The sequence below is a fragment of the Corvus hawaiiensis genome, chromosome 15, assembly GCF_020740725.1.
Source record: "Corvus hawaiiensis isolate bCorHaw1 chromosome 15, bCorHaw1.pri.cur, whole genome shotgun sequence".
Lineage (NCBI taxonomy): Eukaryota > Metazoa > Chordata > Aves > Passeriformes > Corvidae > Corvus > Corvus hawaiiensis.
Window position 1 is genome coordinate 5879232 of NC_063227.1, and position 17381 is coordinate 5896612.

A 17381-nucleotide genomic window follows, 5' to 3' on the forward strand; every position below is an offset into this window, starting at 1 on the left:
CCCCGGGCTGAGGCCGCTTCCGGGGCAGCGCCGGGGCCGCTCTGCGCCGGCCTCGCTGGTCACGGTCCGCCCGGAGCCGCGGGGGCCGCGCCGAGCGCCGACGGTGAGGGGCGGCACAGGCTCAGGGGGCTCTGCGGGGCACAGGGAGCCCCGCGGGGAGAGGCGCTTTGGGGTGCCTTGTGGGGCAGGCGGCACCGTGTGTGGGGGGGTGGTGTGGACACCGGGCGAGCTCCTTGTGCAGCAGGAGCCCCACGGGAAGGTTTAGGGAACCTGGGGGTGCCACACGGGGCAGCCCGAGGTGGGGGTTATGGGACTTCGGGGGTCTCCCGGAGAAGCGGAGGCACAGGGAGGCCTCCAGGGCTGCGGGGCGGGGAGGGTGCAGGGGTGACCTGGGGGCCGTGGTCGCTGCGGGATCCCGGTAGTCCTGGGCAGATGGGGTGGGGGTCCCCAGCCGCACCCCGAGCTGTCCCTTTCCTTCGCTTGAAGCCATCGCTGCCCCGTGGCGGGGGCAGCTGCCCCGATTGCATCAGTGACCGCCTGGCCGAGGACACGGCGTCGCCCCAGTGCGATCCCGGGAGCTCTGGGGTGCTCGGTTTGGCACCTGCAAGTCACTTCACCCGCAGCTGCTGCCAGAGGAGCCCGCACGGGTGACACGTGGGCCCCGGGAGCAGCGTGACAGCCCCGCTCATGGGCTCCCCATCCCCGATCCGCGGTGCTGGGGCGGCTGCTGTGGCAGCTGGGGCACATCGCAGCTTCGGGGGGGTGTTCGTGCCCTGCAGTGCTCATCCCCGAGTACAGAAGTGACCCAGTCGCTGCCTCCCTGCCTGCTCAGCTCTCTGTGTCCCCATTTGTATCCTACACTCCTCAAAGCAGCCATCCCAAGCGACTTGTGTTCACTTTTATTTTGGTAGAACATGTAATGATTTGATTATCTGAGGCCCTATCGTACCGTCATTTGTTTTCCAGAGTTAGCAAACTGTTTTTTTCCCTGCGGAGAGGGTGTGTCAGTTAGATAAAGCCACGTGGCCCTGTGGGACTTTAGTCTCCCAAGTATGACATTTCTAGTTAGACATAATTTAGTCTACACACATGTGCGTATGCGTGGCCACATTGTTGTGTTTAATTATTTAAAACACCAATGTGATGCTCTTGAACTAATGTCAAAGTGCAAGGGAGTGATTATTTAATTTGCTTTGCTTTCTATGGATGTTTGTAGTCATGTCTGAGGAAGACAGTGGTGAAAATCTGAAAGAAGAAACCTCTTACAAAGATGAAAATGAACAGAAGACAGAGGAACTTGGCTGCTCTGAGAGCAGGGAAAGGAGAGAACAAGAGACTGTGCCTGTGACTCGGAAAAGACCTGAACCCAAGCCCCCAAGCCAGCCTGCTGCCACAGAAAAGCCTGCAGCTGAAACCATCAAGGTATGTTCCTGTGCTTGCTCAAAATGATGTGACTTCACATTTCATGGCTTTGAGCACAGGAGAACTCTGAGCATAAGCCCCACTCCTTTCTGAAAATTCACATTGCTGTTCTCTGAAATGAAAAAGCCGCACAAAAGCCACATGTCACAGTCTGCTTCTGTTCCTTTCCTCACCATAATGCCTGCATCAGTCTTCTGTTTTTCTTCATTAAAGGTCTCAGATCCTCCTGCAGTTCAGACAGGGTGGGGCTACTGGGGAAGCTGGGGGAAATCTCTTCTGTCAACTGCGTCTGCTACCGTAGCTACTGTAGGTAAGGCTCTTTCTGGTATTTGATAAATATTTTAATCATGTTTTGTGTCTCAAGCTGGTGCTTTAGAACTTGTTTCTAGAGAAGGGGATTTCAGTTATAGCAGCCATTATTGGAAAAATGTCGAGAGAATTGTTCAAGTAATGGGAAAAGCTTGTACCAAAAGGGACAGTGAGATAGGAGATAATGCACAGACAGAACTTTCAAGTTTTTAGGGCGTTTGTGTAATTTTCACCTGGTATTTTAAACTGGTATTCAGCCAATATTTACAACTTCATTTAAAAGCTGAGATGAAACCTTGGTTCATTACATTGGTAGGCAAGCTGGATAGAAGGAGGTTTCAGTGCTGGTTAAACTGTTTTGAGCAGAAGGAGTCCAGAATAATAAAAAAGAATATGCAGCTCTAATCTTGTTTCTGTTCTGATTTCTGTCTTCTCTAGGTCAAGGAATTTCAAATGTCATAGAAAAAGCAGAAACAACCCTTGGGATCCCCAGTCCTAGTGAAATCTCATCAGAGTCTAAAGACGCTACAAGAGGTCAGTTTTGTACTGCATAAGAACAACCCTGAAATGTTTTTCATAAGATAATCAGCCCCAAAATGACATCACCTTACTCTGCACCTTGCACCTTGAGATAGATAATAAAAACATTAAAATAATTCTCTCTTGCTTCGTTCTGTTAGCTCTGAAAAGTAGAAAGGAAAATAATCTGAATTGTAGGCTTGCTCCTGGCGGATATTTGGTGTCTGTTGGTTTTCTCCACTCTGTGGCTGACAGGGTCTAGTTTTGTTTTTGGAAGTCAGGAAGTTAATTCTGTGCCTTCTAATGCAGGAAGTGAGAATCCTGCTGGCAGCAATGCCAATGCAGCGGATGATGGCAGCTCCTTCCCTATTGCTGGGGCTCTTGAAGTTTTATCAACCATCTCTACTGCTGTCCAAAGCACAGTGAGTGAGTTGGGAGTGTGGGAGAAAATGGGTTTAAGGGAGCTTTGGGGTTTTGGCCTTTCATCTGAAACATTGTAAGAGGAAACTTAATTTTGACGTTTGTGGGATATGTGGTGAGAAACTCCTCCAACTCAGACAAACCTTATCCTGGGCCTTGCTTCTAACTGGCACCTAATGTGAAAAATGTCTTGAATTGTGATAGTTCTGTATTGGGTGTTTGTACATAGCAAAACAATCCTAACGGTGGATTGTGCAGAGTATGCATTTCTGTGCATGTCACCTCTGTACTCTGTCATCTCTGCGCCTTGCCTTTGGAGCGTTCAGGTAAATGCAGGGTCAGACTCATTCCTGGAGTGTTTCCACTGATTTCCACAGAACTGTCTGGAGATGAAATCCATTCTCCTCTTCAAACACCTCTGTGAAACTAGCCCAATTTGCTTGGAAATCAGCTTGCTCCTGTGACCATGAGAAATGCACTTCAAAGGAAGCCATTACCCTTGGAAACTGCTTTTGTGATCTGCTGTCTTGTCAATTTGCCTGGGAATCTGAAAGAGCTGCAGATGGAAAGCTGCCTTCTGTTTCTGCTTTTAAGGCTTGAACAAAAGTTAGCAATCAAAATCCACAGGTGTGGTGTTTTCGCATTGGAAGGATGAGAACTAAATACTGCAATGTGCTGAGAACCAGCTTCTTCACCAACTAAAAATGTATTTCCCATCAGATTGCTGCAGCTGTCTGGGTGCTGTTGGGTGGTAATGTGTTGTGGCTCTTTCCATGTCCTGCTGCTCTTTTTGTGATGACTAGGGTTGAATTTCAGGGTGGAAAGGACCAATTTGGCTTTTCTGTGAGTGCCCAGCGTAAGATTGCTGATAAAACCCTCCCAATTCAATTTCTTCTGTTGTGTAATCTCTGAGTTTTATGTGCTGTCTTTATCCAAATCTGATTCCTAGGGTAAAAGTGTTATTAGTGGAGGTCTGGATGCCTTGGAATTCATCGGGAAAAAGACAATGGATGTAATAGCTGAGGGAGACCCTGGATTCAAAAAAACAAAGGGCCTGATAAACAGAACCTCCACGTTATCTCAGGTACAGCAGTTCCCTATCAGCACCTCATTGGTTTCTCTCATGTCTTCTCCCTTCCTTTGTGGAAGGGGTCCTCTCATTAAGCAACCATTTTTGCTATTGAGCCAAAAGCCTTCTCCTCCTGTATTCTCTATCTCCTGACACTGTCACGAGGTCTCTACTTTTCTTTTTCAGGTCTTACGAGAGGCAAAGGAGAAAGAAGAGCAGCAGACAGCTACTGAGGTTACCATGGCTACTGAGAAGAAAGCCCATTATGGGTTACTGTTTGATGAGTTTCAGGGTCTTTCACATCTGGAGGCCTTGGAGATGCTTTCCAGAGAGAGTGAATCAAAGGTAATGGCCTTGAGCATTTTGCTTTCTATTCTGAGTTCAGCTGAACAGGGGAAAAAGGATTAGAAATATATGTATAGACATGCAAGTGCTCAGCTCAGAACTTGCTGTAAAATGATTACTGGACTTCACTTTGATCCTTGCATTAGGATCTGGTGTTTACCTTGGGAGCAGTTTGTCCTGTCCTCAGCTCCTAAAGCCATTCCCTTTACCCCAGCCAACCTCAGTTCCTGCAGGTCTCACAACTTTTCTCAAGTTACTCTCCTCACACCCACTCGTTTGCTGCCTTGGCCTGCCTTTTCCATCCTATTGGATGGATTTATTGATTCTCTCTTTGGCTGTGCTGCCCCTAACCAGGTGAAAGCAGTTCTGAATGCCCTTTCTGGAGAGAAGTTGGACACACTGCAGGAGGAAATGGAACAACTCAAAGAAGCATTTTCTTTACCTGAATTCTTTGAAGAAGAAGAGGAAGAAAAGAAGGGTAAGAGAGCCCCAGGTTCTGAGAAGAGAAGCTGGTCCTCAGTGCAGAACCAGCCAGCCCTGATCAGTAGCAATGGCCATGATGCCAAATTTAAGTTATTCTTTAGATGGATGTTTAATCCTAAAGCCATCTGTGTCCAGGGGCATGACAGGTAGCAACACCCTTCATCTCTGTAAAGCTGCTGTGCAGTAATTCCATAGCAGGAGTGATTTCTTGCCAGAGCACGATTAGAGTTGTTTGACTCATGGGCAGTTCATAAAACTGACCCTGAGCCAAGATGCAAATTCAGAGAGAGAGTGGGTTTCCTTGACCAGGAAGGAAAAACTGTGAACAGAGTTGTCCAGCATGCAGGAAAGCAAAAAGGCTTTTTATTTGTTTATTAAATGAGATTTAGCCACACAGAGCAAAAGATTCAGAGGTACCTTTGCACACAAGAGCCCTGATTCTTGAGAATTACATGGATTTAAATGTAAATTTCTTGCCTTGCTTTTACCTAAATGCTCATCAGGGAGGGCTTACACACCTGCACTTGCTATCATTCAACATTTAATGTATCTTTTATATTTGCACATAATGGATCTCACATCTGCTGTGCCATATATAATAGGAGAACCATAGGTTCTAAGTGATATTTCACACTCTCCAAGGTGATGTGCAAGTTAGTGTGTTATAAAAGGCTGCCTGTTAAAAAAAAGAAAAAAAAAAAAGGAGTTACCTTAGCTACAAAACCAGAATTGAGAAAGCAAGAACTAACCTTCAGGCACTGATGTCTCCACCTTTGCAGAACTTACCTTAGAAATTGTATTTGAAAAGACTGGGTTTGATATGTCTTTGCCTGAGGTGATGATTCAAAGAGACATAAAGGAAACAGTTGACAGACTTGTGCAGCACTAGGTGTGCACTGAAGTGCTGCTTATGCCTGAATCTGTCCTTTGTGTGGATTCTTTAACCTTTCCTGTCCTTTAGGAGACGAGGAGTTCACAAAAGAAGTAACAGAGCTGTTTTCAGAATTGCACATCTCCTCCAAGCCAGAAAAAGTGATCACGGTGAGTTATTTTCCATATTCTAAAAGCTGGAGAGTTTCCTCACTGGAATAGCTTCTCTTCACCTGCTTTGCTTGTGAAAATATCAAGTGCATGAAAACAAGCTATATTTTAGATCTTTTGGCAATGGTAGGCAAAGGAGATGGGCCTTTTCTTTTAACCTTATGGGGCAGAATCATGTGAACCTTCAGCCACCACAGTGAAAAAACCTATGGTCATGAACTGAAGGCCTCCTCTTGGTACAAAGCACCTGATTTTACTGTGTTCAGGAGCTGGTATGAAGAAGAATCACCTTTCTTGCCATCATTTCACTACCGTTCAGATCCACCAAGTGGCAGCAGCATTCTGCAGACATGTTTCTAATTGTTGGTAAACTCCAGCCCCTGGTGCTAGAGAAACAGCTGTCCTCAACTACATCAGTGCAGCCAAACTTTTGCAAAATCCTGAAGGCACTGGGAATATTTGTCCTGGTTCTTCTCAGAAGCTTGAAAGGAGTTGTAGCTGGTTCTTTCCTCTGGAGAGGGCCCATACTCCATTGTCTTGTGTGCAGGGGGGGCTTCATTCCAGTCATTAAATATTATGGCACATCTTGCTACAGGTGAGGACATCTGCTCATGAGTGGATAGCACAATTCAACAGCAGTCTTTCTAAAGAAGAAAAAGAAAGTGAAGAAAACCAAGAAGTAGAATCCAGAGATGGTGACCAGGATACTAAGAAATCAGTAGAGGTAACTGAGTAATCAAGGAAAAGAATACTTGCCTGCAGAATGTTTATCTGGCTGCTGAGTTGCAGTTGTGACTCGCAGGGGGTATGGGTTTCTACACACAGGGTGTGTGGGTTCTGAGGTCAAGAAAGGGCAGAGTGTGATAGTATGGTGTGTAATTGACTTGTTTTAAATAATAAAAGCTGCTAGTTTCTGTATGGTATGGGGAATTTTTGTCACTCTTGCAGGACATTCATGCATTTGCCATAAGAAGCCTGGCAGAACTGACAGCCTGCTCCATTGAAATGTTTCACAAAACTGCAGCTTTGTTTCTCTATGGTCAGAAACAGGAGGTGACAGCCACAAACAGAGCCAAGTCCCTTTCACAGTGAGTGCATCTCTCAGTAAATGGATAGCATATAATTACTGATTAAACTGTCTAATAATTCTTTGGAAATCCATGCAATGCAGGGTTCTTGAATAATGCATAGGTGTTTAAATTTGGGAATTGGGCAAATTTGTGGATTTGTGATGGGTGGCATCATTGTCTTTTAGAACTCAGCTGTCTCTTTCCAGCTTAAAGACATTTCTTGATAAGAAAAAGGAAACCCTTCTTGAAAGCTTTGTGTAACCTAGAAGAATATTTGCCCTAAGTTTGTGCTAGTCAGTAGGCAGAGATTTAAAACATGACAAAGCAGTTGTATAGAAGTGATTCCTGATCACCTCTCTGTTAATCATTTAGTATGCTTGGTACATGAGACAGCAAAATTACTGCACAGGAGACACTTGGCATGTGTCTGAAATGTGCAGTACTTTCTAATTCAGAAAATGATACTTGCCAGTAAAAAAAGGCAAGTTAGTACTGTTCCTTCTGGAATGGATGTGTCTGTCCTCTGAGTGCTCTTTAAGATCTTCTGCTTTAATTATTTATTTCCCCATCTTTCCACTCTCTATTTTATTGGGGAAACTTCTGAATCTTCATGCACCATTTATATGTTCTATATCGATTTTGGTTTAATTTAATAAGCATGGAAACAAGGCATTTATGTTTTAGAGGAATGCAGAAAGAAACTTCATCTTGAGGACTGTGTTTACTTCCTTTTTTTCCCTGTCTTCCTCCACAGACTGACGATCATGCTGTGTAAAGAACTGTCAGCTTTCTCTAAAGAGTTCACAACGTGCTTAACAACTGCAGGGGTAAGAGTTACACCACAGTTCTTAGGAATGAGATGTGGCTATTTGATAACAGCCTTGGGATCTTTGCCATGAAGTGCTTTTTTGTTTTTGCGTGTTTACATATGCAGGTTTTTTTCCCTGTGAACTGATCTTCTAGGCCAGGGTTCCTCAAACTGTGGCAGCTGAGTTTTTGAGAGGCTCCTGCTGCATTCAGCCTGGCACTGAGTGGGGGGTGGGAATTGATGCTCACAGTGTTAAGGAGACAGAGGCAAAAAAGGTTTGTGAGCCTGTTGTGGGTTTTCCAAAGCACTCGGGTGTTACTGAAGATTGTATCATCATCTCTGGATTCTCCACTTGTCCCCAGCTCATTTGAAGGTGTGATGTGTATTCATACCCAACCTGTGCTGGCCACATGCAGGTTACTTTGTTCTTATTTGCATGCTACAAGGCTGCTGAGCTTGTGGCTTAGCTTTCCTCTAGTTACAGGAGCAGTGGTGGTTTTAAACTTACTGGGGATTTAGCTTTATCTTGCTTGAAGAAATGTGATCAAATTTTCGATCAGGATAATGTATGTCTGATCTCTGCAGGTCAAAGAGAAAGCAGATGTGCTTAATCCCTTAATCACTGGAGTGTTTTTGGAGGTCAGTTATGCTAACATTAAAACTTTAAGCTAATACTTTAAAAATAGATATGCTGGTTCTTCCCACTTCAGGATCCTTATGCATGCCAAGTCCTCTAACCCATGGTCTAAAATTGTGCTTATCTGTCTAATAATGTGAAAGTTTTGATAAATGTCTGTAGGTTTGCACAAGAGATGAGTTACTTAGTGAGGAGTGAGTGTCAGCTCACAGTTATGATGGGTCAGGAGACACATACTAAATTCAGCAGTCTGCATTTTTAGAATTGAAATGTCCAAAGTCAAACCTTAGACAAGTTCAGAAATTAGCATGCAAGAGTCCCAACACTTCCTTAATGTTAAGTGGGTTCTCAATGCTTGCAGAGCTCTGAGGTGTGGTAAAAAGGGGTGTTTCATGTTGGTGTGTTCTTCCTTCCTGCCACAGCGTGCTATGCTTCACTTAGAAATAAACACTTTTCTTCTCTTACTGAGAACAGTATCCTACATTTGGATTGGAACTGATCTTGTTTGGCAGTCTTTAAGCCAGTTGCTTTTTTTGCCTAGTGGCATAAAGCCCCTCAAAAACTTGATATAAAATTGATTTCTGGAATGAATCCTTTAAAATCCAGCAAGCACTAGGCTTCTGTTTTTTCTGTGCAATAATCAATGCTGTTTGAAATGAGTATGTGGTGAGTAAAGCTGATTGGTAGCGTATTTATTCACATGTGTATTTTGGTTTTTGTTTTTACAGGCTTCAAACAGTGCTTCCTATATCCAAGATGCCTTCCAGCTCTTGCTGCCTGTACTGCAGATCTCTCTTATTGAGGCTAGAACGGAACTATCACAGTAATAAAAATCCTTCTAATTAAGAACTTTTTGACCTTCCCAGTTCATAGTTTCCATGCTGGAGAATGATGTAATGGCTCTTATTGAAGGGAAAAAGATGAACTCTGTTCACTGCTGCTGCAAGAATGGTGATTAAGTGCAGACTGGCAATGACAGCTCTTACAGCACACTGAGAGATGTGATTAGCATAGTCCAGGCTGGTGGACAATGTGACAGACTAAAAGTGCAGATTGCTTCTCTGTTTCATGGACTGTCTGTATCTTTTCACCGAAATCTCTCTGCTGTATGTGTTAACAAGCTCTTTGTGTTCACAGTCCAGAGAGCTTCTCCAGTGCTGAAGAGAAGAGTAGCAGCTGGCTAGTTAGTTAGCTAAAATCATGGTGTGATTTTTAAGTCAGACATAATTGGGTTCCTGATAGCTCTGCATTTGTGTCAAAGTGAATATTGGATAGGAGGTGCAAGAAAAGGCAAATTTTTATGATTATGAACCTTGCAGTTCCTAGACGGGGCAGAATAGAGCAGAGAGGATTCCTGATCAAGCTGTTGCTGCTGAAGAGAAGCTCAGCTTCCTGAAGATATCTGTATTGTGTCAGGCATGTGGGACAGGGACTCTCACCAGGGGGCTGTTTCTCATTCTCTCATGCTGTGCTTGCTTCAGCATGAGCTGGGAAAATGCTGATCTGGCCCTGAGAATGCAGGTACTTGGCTTTATAGCAGTAAATGAGAACTGACTAAAAGGGATTGATTCGTGTTTGGGCAATTTAATGAGAGAATTCAGCAGGACGATTCCCCTTTTTCAGTGCAGCTTGACATGTCAGCCACAGGCTGTTCACAGACTCACATACTGCTTGTCTTCTCTTTCTGTGGAAAAACACTGTAATGCAACACTCCTTCTTGGAAGGTATATATTAAAGTAGGGAGAGAGGAAGCAATTTGGCCCTGTTAGTAGAGTCCTAATTTGCCTCAGAAGCTGCTCCACGTATGGTATCTGTTTCTTTGTGCTGTGCAAGTTCCCTGCTTTGTTCCTTTATCTTTTGAGCTTGCCCATGGGGAGGCAGCAGCCTCTGTTGGAATCACAAGAGCAGAAATGCACAGCTAGAATGGATTTTCGAGAAGTCCATAATAGCTAACCAGAGGTGACTGAGTGTCACACCTGCCTCTGCACTTGCTCATTGGTAACAATGGTGCTCAAATCCCCTTTTGAAAATCCTCTGGGTTTTAGCAGGTCTTGCACATCTCTGCTATGCTGAAGGTTTAGAACATTCCTCTGCTCTAGTTGTGCAGTAGAGAAGTATTTTTTGTATTAGAATACCTTTTGGCTAATGCTCTGATTTTGTATATATGGAAAAAGCCCTGCCTTAGTCATGGTTAGACTGGTTAGATCTCTAAAGGGAGAGCTTTTCCTTGAATCCTTAAACTGGACTTGAAAGGAGTGTGTCTGGGGTAAAAAAAATCTGCACTACAATAAAATCTATTTTTTTCTTCTTTTGGTTGGTAGCATTATTAAATAAAGGATTTGTTTTAACAACTGTTTCACTTAAAAGCTATCAGGTAGCAGTGGGCATGAATGAAATAAAAGAACAGTAGGTTTTTTTTCTCAGCCCTGACTGCATCTTTTGGAGCAGAGCTGGGTGCAGCTCTGGGGCCAGGACAGCTGGAATTTTTCTCATGGCAGGAAAGAGTGCTCTGAACACAGGCTGGGGAGTGAGAGCTCCCACAGATGAGCTCCCAGTTCCTGTGTCAGTGCAAAAAGGCAGCTTTGCTCCTGCCAAAAAGCCAAAATGTACAGAAATATCAGAAGAGAAGAAATAAAGGTAATGGGGTTTTACGAAGCAGCAGCTGCTTTTGTGCAGATAAATTCCACCAACCTGCAATGCTTTAGTGTAGAGTAGTTTAATAATTAAAGGAAATGAGGCGATTTTTTGTTTTTAACATGCAGACAGTAATTCTTTCGGTCATGTGCCCACCTGGATTTTGTTATAGCAGCCAATAATCAAAAGTGCACCAGCTTCATTTGTGTGCCAGTGCAGGGACTGCAGTAGATAGACAACAAAAACAGTTCCACAGTTGCTGAAATCTTTCTACCCAAAGGATTCATCAGAATTCAGCATACAACTGTCTGGAGGTCTTCCTGCTTGGCCTTGCCTTCCGTGTGAACCTAATGAGAGCTGACAGTAATTTGAGCCCTTCTGGTAGTGTTTGGGGAGGTGAGAGGTGGCTGAGAATAGATAAGAGGCAGCTAAGATGCTGGCAGTGACTTGGAGGGGGGAAAAAAGCCTTCCACGATTGTTTCCTCTCCTTGGGAGTGCTTCTGTTAGTTGCAGCTGTAGAAGCTGCTTCCTGGCAGCTGCTGTGGAAGGGTTTAAAACATAAAAAAGGCTTGGTCTTCCAATGGGCTTGGGGATGTGCTCCCAGGCCTTGTCCAACCACCTTGCCAGGGACTCATTTTCCATTATTAAAACATGCATGTTCAGTAGCAGCAGAACCTCTGGCAGGATGAGCAGTTGTCTTCATTTGGAAGAAGCAGCAGCTTTGCTGCCACTGGTGGCCCTGCCTAAAGGGACACCTGTCCCAGGTCACCCACAGCACAAATTAAAGGGCCTGACTCAGAGGCAGGAAGGGGGGAGCTTGTGGCAGGAGGAGGAGTGCTCTGGCATTTCCTTCTCAGGTGTGTATGTTGAATCCAAAATAAAGAGTGGTCTGTGATGATGTGACTCAAGCAGAGATGGGTGTTCTGTAGTCAAAGGCTCCTTGACACAGAAACAAAGGACATAAGAGGCCTGTACTGTGCTAATCCATGTTTGCTGGGAGTCTCCTGCGGCAGCAGCTCGAGGTTATCACGCACTGGTGTTTTGGGTGCTGGCTGCAGGTGCTTTCCCTCCTTCAAGGGCAGCTTTGTGCCTGCTGCAGGGTGAGAGCAGAGCCTGTGCAGTCTGTGGGCTGGGACCTGGAGGTGTCCCTGGCTGCCACTCTGCTGTCCTGCTGGGGGTAGCAGCCACCCGTGTGCTGGAAGATGTTGGTGGCTGCAGCCTGGCCTGATGGTCAGGATGGTGCCAGTTCCCTGGCTGATGCTTTGTGTCCTCGTGTCCAGAGAGCAATGGCAGGGCTGTCTCCTGGGCTGCTCTCACTGGAGGGTGCTGGAGGCATCAAAAGACTGAGAGCCCAGCTGGGGATGGCAGGGAGTGAGCAATGAGGTCACCAGTTAAAAATAAGCTCAAGTTTGGTATTTGTTGGGGAGGATCCTTCTAAGGTGGCAGGAGCTGCTCAGAGGAGTGGGTTGGATGCCAGTGCTGGTCCCAACACTGAACAGATCCTCCATGGATTTCAGGGTGCTCCGTGTGCACATCTCCACCAAATTGCCTGGCTGCACTGGCCTGGTGTCTGTGTCATCCTGGCACAGATGGGATTGCTGCCATCTTTTATCCCAAGACTAAGTGCTGGCATCAGGAGTTCCCCGAGTGATTTGTGTGTGAGCTGAAGCATGCTGTAAGAGCACCAGAGCTACTGATTGTAACCTGGGCAGCAACAGGGACTCTGCCACCAGCTTGGCTGAGCTGCTCCAGGGTTTATCCACCCTGGACATTAAACCCGTTCCTCATTTCTGACCTAAACCTGGCAACGGGACTCTTGCTCTGGGTTTGGGGCTGGTGCAGGCTGTGGTGGAGGAGGTCTGGGGCAGACAGCCAGGTTTTGGGACAAGCGACTTCTGCAGAGCTGCTTGCTCCCTGCATGAGTTACCCAGGGTTAGGTTCACTCTGTGGGAGGGGGCTCCATGCACACTGCAATTACTGTAAATGAAAGTAAAATGATTGTGGGAGCAACTTAGTTGTAGAGTTGAAGGCGTTAAATGGGGCAAATCTTATGGGAGAGCTAATTCCTTTTATTAGGTGGGGAAAACAAATTAGCTGAGTACACAGGCCCTTTCTGACACTATTGTTACTGTTATTATCCATACTGGTGCTGTTAGAAATGAGGGCATTGCATTAGAGGGAAGGCACATTATGCAAGTGTTTAGACGTGCTGGTAACTGCTCTCTGCTGACAGGTATTTACATAATGATAGGTTGGAGTGAAAGCCAGCAGTTAAGGACAAGCATCGGAGGGAGCTGGGAGTACTGGGCTCTGTCTCGTCCAGCCTTGCCTGGACCTCCTGGAGCTGCCTGGCACTTCCCACCCACAGTAAGCCTCCCCCAAAGCCCCTTTTCTGTACTTCCAGCAGAAGTCCTGACCATAGCACATTCGCAGACTGAGTCCCCAGTGCTCTCTCCCTGGTTCCAGGGCTGGTCCCTATGGATGTCTGCAGCCTCGAGAGCTGCCCTGACTTGCTTGCTAAAGGTCTTTCTGTTCCTGCCCGTGCTGGAGGCAATGCCTCTTGTGGGTACCAATGGGACTGGTCACGTTTCCGGTGTCACATGCTGTCCGTGACGGATGGCAGAGCCAGTTTTTCTGCTCCAAAAGTGGGACTGGGGAGGAGACCGCAACACTCAAATACCCGGAGCCCTGGTTGCTGCCAGCCAGGCATCGAGGAGATCACTTCTTTTTCAGCTCCCTTTCAGGTAAGGCCCTTCCCTTTCTCCCTTGTGCCATCCAGGGAATTTACAGACTCACCTGTGTATTTTACAGGCTGGAGAAGTAGAGCAGGAGGGAAGGGTGAATGAGGGTGCAGCAGGAGCATCCCTGGGACTGCTTGTGCTCCATGTGGTCCTGGGGACGGCAATGGGGCCTGAGCCTTTCGGGAAGGACACAGTCCCCTGGCTGAGATGGGAGTGGGCTCACTGTGAGCCTGTTGTGCTTGGTGGGGTGAGGCCATCCAGGCTTCATCTGGAAGGGTATGAACACATCGGTTTGCTCTGTTAGCCAGAGGTCTGATCCAGCTGCACCTCATACTCAGCTTGGCTATGGACAATTGCAACTGGTCCGTGGGGACCATCAGCTGGTCTCTGGGTTTTGCTGGTTTGTCTGCCTGGGATTTAGGAAACCAGCTCATCTGGGGCAGGCAAACCTGCCTGCCCAAAACACGAGGTGGCCGAGGCTCCAGAGGACCAGGCAAAACTGGATTTGCTGGTCTGGGATTGGAAAAAGCTGAGTGTTGGCAGCCATCAGGAGCCAGCACCCAGGGCAGGGGCTGCACATGGTGCTGGGTGGCACCGCCCAGACAGGAGCTTTTCAGAGCCCACCTCAACTCTTGAAAATCAGCTGAGTTGGTCCCCAGGAAGAGGGGTAGTGGTGCAGGGGGGAATTAAAGGGTTTTAAGCCCCCACAGAGGCATTTTTTGGCATGTATTGGGGCAGCACTACCCCTTCCCAGCCCTGGCTGCTGGACTTTGGTCTGGTTGTCCATCTCCTAGCGCAAAGCTTGATGTCCACCTCTGTGTACCTTGTGCCTTCCCCATCAGCTCCCCTCTGGCAGTGAGGACTCAAGGCAGGGGCATCCTCCTGGATTCAGGGCTGGGCACACCATGGGAGCTGTGGGGCAGCTTTGGGGAGCAGGACCTGGGGTCAGAGCATCACCTCCTATCCCTTCCCAGGGGCTGCCTTTTTTTTGTTAATGTTTGATTATTTTTAATGATTTTAGATTAAAATGTGATTATTTTCAATTAGTAGTTACACTTCTTAATTACGGAGATGAATTAGATTGCTGTTCATTATTAATTAGATTTTAACTTTGCACTGATTACATCTTTTATCAGTCACTTCCCACACTTCTTTCCTTCCCATCCAAACTCCCTCTCCCCTGATGCCACCCCAAACCCCACTGCTTCCTGCTCCCCTGCAGCATCCTGGGGGTTTAAAACCCTGCTAGAAAATACAAATCAATGTTATTGGCTCAGAGGCTGTGACTGGCTCCTTCAAAAGGGCCAATAATACCGACCAGATGATGTAATTTTGTGGCTAAAAACCATTAAAAGGAAGCATTAATATTCTGCATCCCTCCATCACTGGCTGGAAGAGAAACTATTTCCTAATTACCTGCTGCAGCAGGGAAGGATCCTGCTCTTCCCAGCAAGCAGAAGGGACCTGATCCCTCACCCCTGCTGCCCTGTTTGTGTATCAGAGGGAGGGTTTGACCTGCCCAGGCTATTTCATAGGCTTTGTTTGGGCCTCCTATTTTTAAACCAAGCTGTTTTCTTTCCCTTCTTTTCATCTGTCACCTTTCAGGCACCTAATCAATGCTTGGGAGTTTTCTTACCCTTGCTCGTGGCTTTTCCTTTGCTTGCTGCTGTCTCCATCTCCCTCGCTGCCATCACCCTTTCCCTCAGGGAAGGTTTCCTTTCTGCTGGGGATTCCTAGGAGCCCCCACACCTGCTCTTTATTGTTTCTTCCTCATTTAATTTGAAATATTTCTGTAATTTGCACCTGATCATGGTGGGAGGTTTAGACATCTCTCTGAAATTTCTCTGCTTCCATTACTCTCCACTTGCTGCTTCCTGGGCAGAGGCAGTGGGGGCTGCCTGGGTGGGCACAAGGCCTGGTCCTTTTGGTTTTTGTGCAGTCCACAGATTGTTTGATCTCCCTCCCTGCTGTTTTGGGGGGTTGGAAGTGCACAGAGCCTCTGTGAAAACTGAATGTTCAATGTTGCAGGAAGATGTTTTCACTCCTGAAAAGCTCACCTTCCTCCACTGTCCTGTTGCTCCTTCAGGTCCTCTCTGTGCTGTAGGTGTGACCGTCTTGTGCCCCAGAGCTCTTTGGCTTTGGAGAAATGTCGACAATCCTGAAATGTGAGTGTTTGGTATGGGCCCAGGGGCACCTGCTGGGTTTGTGTGTGCTGGATGCTGCACGCTGGCAATGAACCTTCCTCTGTAGGGTTTGGACGGGAAGATAAGGAGAGAGAGGAGAAGGACAAGAAAGAGGAGAAGGAAGAAAAGGAGAAGACTGAGGGAGAAAAAGAGAAGGAAAAGCAGAAGAGGAGGAAGAAGGAAGAAGAAAAGGTAGGGGAATTATGGAGTTTTCTGCAGGGCCATTTGCATCCTGGCTGTAAAGGGAAGCCACGTCTGACCCATGGCAACCCCATGCCCCTGGTAGAAGGAGCTATGCCATCCACAGCCTAGAAATCACACTGTGTCCATGGCCTTTCCACTTAGAGACAGCTGTCTCTTTGCTCCCAGCACTCCTAGTTAGCTCTTCCTCCTTTTTCGCTCCAAATGGGATGCTGGTGTGGACAGTGATGCTGCCTGCACTGCACACACGGTGAAATCCTTGCTCTTGGCTCCTGGAGGGCTCTGTGGGGCCATGGGCACACGAGGTTCCACAGCAGCACCAGTGGTGCCAAGCATGGCTCTAGAAACCCACAGGACAAGGAGTCACTCTGACTTGAAGCTCTAGCCCAAACAGCAAAGAGTGCCAGGGTTCTCAGTGATGCTTGTCCCTCTCTCTTCACCCCAGCAGGGAGATGGGGAAGAGGAAAGGAGCAGCAGCAGCTCTGACAGTGACTTGGAGGAGGTAACCTCACCCCCAGCTCTGTGCTGGGGCCTGGCTTCCCCTTGCACCCCAGCCCTGTGGGGTTTGCACCTATAAAACCCAGTGTGGATGCTATCAAATATCTGGGATGGGACACTCAGCACTCCCCTCACATGCTGTCCCCTTTCTTTTTGTTCCTGCGCCAGGACCAAGGCATTGCCAAGGATGATGAGAAGGAAGACAAGGATTAGTCTTTCCGTGCTGGAGAGGCAGCACATGCCCTGGGCACACCGAGGAGGTGGAGATGTAAACAGCAGCTTGTGCTGGAGGGCAACTGGGCCACTCTTAGCCAAATAAAGATGTTGTGGTCTCCAAAGAGAAATGTTATTTGTTCATCCAGTCACACTGCCTACCCACTGCCATCCATCCTTCTGCAGAAGGAAACAGTCAAGGAAAGGCAAGAGTTGGGGAGCTGGAGCCTGGGTGAGCAGGTTTTGTCCAAGACCTTGATAGACTCTGGAGACAAATCCAGGGGTTCTGTCTGCCTGGCTCTGCATAGTCCCCCCAGATTTGGCAGCACCAACATCCTCCCTGCGCCCTCCACGCCGCCTGTTGTGGGATGGAGCAGCCCGAGTCTGCTGGGAACAGATGCCTGGTGCTGCGCTGAGCTGTTAAAACTGATTTCAAATTCACCAGAAACAGACGGAAAGCAGTTATAGCGGGGAAAAACCCCGACAAACCTCTCTCTTTTTGCAGCACTGACCCCAGCGCGGGGACCGCGCCTGTGCATCCCCAGCCCCGCCGCAGCCGCCGAGGGCTGGCATCGGGCGCGGCGCCAGGAAAAAAACTAAGGGGGAAAAATTAGGAAAAATGAGCTGGCACCGCCATCTACCGGGGATGGAACGTCTGGCAGCGGGGCCACGGGTTTCATAACCGCTCGGCTGTTTTGTAAGGTTCCCGCAGCGCTCCGGGGGCAGCGAGCGCACCGGGGGCAGGGAGAGAACCGGAGGCAGGGAGAGAACCGGGGGCAGGGAGAGCA

General features: G+C 47.4%; 1 protein-coding gene and 1 long non-coding RNA gene across 2 annotated transcripts; both read left to right on the forward strand.

Moving 5' to 3' along the window:
- The first annotated feature begins 1 nt into the window (after position 1).
- Positions 2-10431, forward strand: FAM114A2 (family with sequence similarity 114 member A2). Its single transcript, XM_048319737.1, has 14 exons — positions 2-103; positions 1217-1422; positions 1636-1732; positions 2170-2265; positions 2560-2672; positions 3620-3754; positions 3926-4084; positions 4439-4562; positions 5529-5608; positions 6204-6332; positions 6557-6696; positions 7433-7505; positions 8072-8125; positions 8852-10431. Exons 2-14 carry the CDS (start codon positions 1219-1221, stop codon positions 8948-8950), a joined length of 1503 nt encoding a protein of 500 aa, XP_048175694.1. The 5' UTR covers positions 2-103; positions 1217-1218; the 3' UTR covers positions 8951-10431.
- Positions 10432-15793: 5362 nt separating this feature from the next.
- On the forward strand, positions 15794-16714 carry LOC125333660. The gene is made up of 2 exons (XR_007206946.1): positions 15794-16384; positions 16549-16714. It is a non-coding gene; the product is annotated as an uncharacterized LOC125333660 (long non-coding RNA).
- Positions 16715-17381: the final 667 nt, after the last annotated feature.